Below are 1,647 nucleotides of genomic sequence, written 5' to 3'. Positions count from 1 at the left end.
TTTTAAAAAAAAAAAAAAAAAAGTGTAAGTCTGCATCCTCAATACTAAAATGTAATTCCATCTTCACTGTAAGAGAAGCTTTAATACTTAAACTACAGACACCTAGAAAGATGGGGTAAAAAGAATTAAGTGGTACAGGGTGCAAAATCATAGGTCCATAGGAGCCCTTGTAACAGTTAATAAACCTTTATCTTAATAAAATCGTCAGAATTTTTAATTATTTTAGAGACAGGGTCTCACTATGGTGCCCAGGCTGGAGTACAGTGGCCACCACAGGTGCAGTCACAGCATACTACCCAGAACTTCTGAGCTTCAGTGATCTTCGCACCTCAGTCTCTTGAGGAGCTAGGACTACAGGTGCCTGGTGTAGAATGTGTAAATGATGATGCAGACAACCACAAAATCTTCTCATCAGCAACGTCTGACATGTGCAATTGATTGGAAGTGTCTCAAATATATGGTAAATGCCAGTGGCTACTAAGGATGGCTGACTATGGTCATGTGGTGGCAGGCCTCAAATAAAAGATAATTTTAATAATAAAATTGTATCAGCCAAGGGAACACAGAGGACTGCATCAAATACATTTGGTCACAAAATCAAAGTAGCTTAGACAGGCAGGACACATTTCCAATAGCCCATCCTCAGTGGCGTGAGACACAGCCTAGGGCAGAGCCAAAGCTCAGTCTCCTGGCACAGCAAGCCACCAGTGTTTCACTTACTTCAACTCCTGGGAGCAGGTTTCCCTCACAAACTCCATCATCACGTGTTCCATCAGCTCCACGGCCAGGCCCTGGCTCAGCTCACTTAACACCAGCTCTCTCTCTTGTTTTAACCTACAGGGAAGATAAAAAATACACAAGGGTAATGTTTAAGAATAAAAATAAGTGCTGTTTGTTTCACTCCCTGGACATGCAGACAGGGATTGAGGTGCTGCCTGAGTCGGCAGGCCACCCCTACTCCAGCTCCCCTGACACCACCTCCCTTCCCCTGCCTCTCCTGGCTGGGAAGGGCCACTGCCCACGGGTAGGTGTGGCCTGGGGAGCTCCATCCACCCCTTGGGCTGAAGTGTAGGAGGGCATGAGTGGGTCAGCAGGGGTGGACAACAGCGGAAGCATCGCGGCCAGGGTCAGTTCTTGCCTGTGTCCACATTGAGCTCCTTATCTGTCTGCATGGACAAGACACACTCACCTTTCTTCTTCAGCCCGCTGCCTCTCCTGCTCCCTTCGCTCCCTTTCCTTAGACACTTCTTCAGCTGCAATGTGCCTCAAAATGCCCGTGGTTGCAGCTGTTAACAAATCCTCCACAGCAGCATTAGAAACACTAAACAGAGCAAAGGGGATAGCATTCAAAATCAGAGGCAAGGCCGGGCACGGTGGCTCATGCCTGTAATCCCAGCACTTTGGGAGGCCAAGGTGGGCAGATCACGAGGTCAGGAGATCAAGACTAGTCTGGCCAACGTGGTGAAACCCCATCTCTACTAAAAATACAAAAATTAGCCAGGCGTGGCAGCGCATGCCTGTAGTCCCAGCTACTCAGGAGGCTGAGACAGAATAATTGCTTGGACCCAAGAGGCGGAGGCTGCAGTGAGCTGAGATCACACCAATGTACTCCAGCCTGGGCAACAGAGTGAGACTGTCTCAAAAAAA

At 48.1% G+C, this 1,647-nt stretch overlaps 1 protein-coding gene across 1 annotated transcript in view; it reads right to left on the bottom strand.

Moving 5' to 3' along the window:
• MCM3AP (minichromosome maintenance complex component 3 associated protein) overlaps positions 1–1,647 on the bottom strand; it is a 55,602-nt gene that overhangs the window by 28,149 nt on the left and 25,806 nt on the right. The window contains 2 exon segments of the mRNA XM_011996837.1: positions 721–834; positions 1,190–1,321. Coding sequence (XP_011852227.1) covers positions 721–834; positions 1,190–1,321 — 246 coding nt within the window.

The sequence above is a fragment of the Mandrillus leucophaeus genome, unplaced genomic scaffold (genome assembly GCF_000951045.1).
Source record: "Mandrillus leucophaeus isolate KB7577 unplaced genomic scaffold, Mleu.le_1.0 Scaffold526, whole genome shotgun sequence".
NCBI lineage: Eukaryota > Metazoa > Chordata > Mammalia > Primates > Cercopithecidae > Mandrillus > Mandrillus leucophaeus.
Note: the sequence above shows the minus strand (reverse complement) of the source record. Positions and strands in the feature narration are given on the sequence as shown.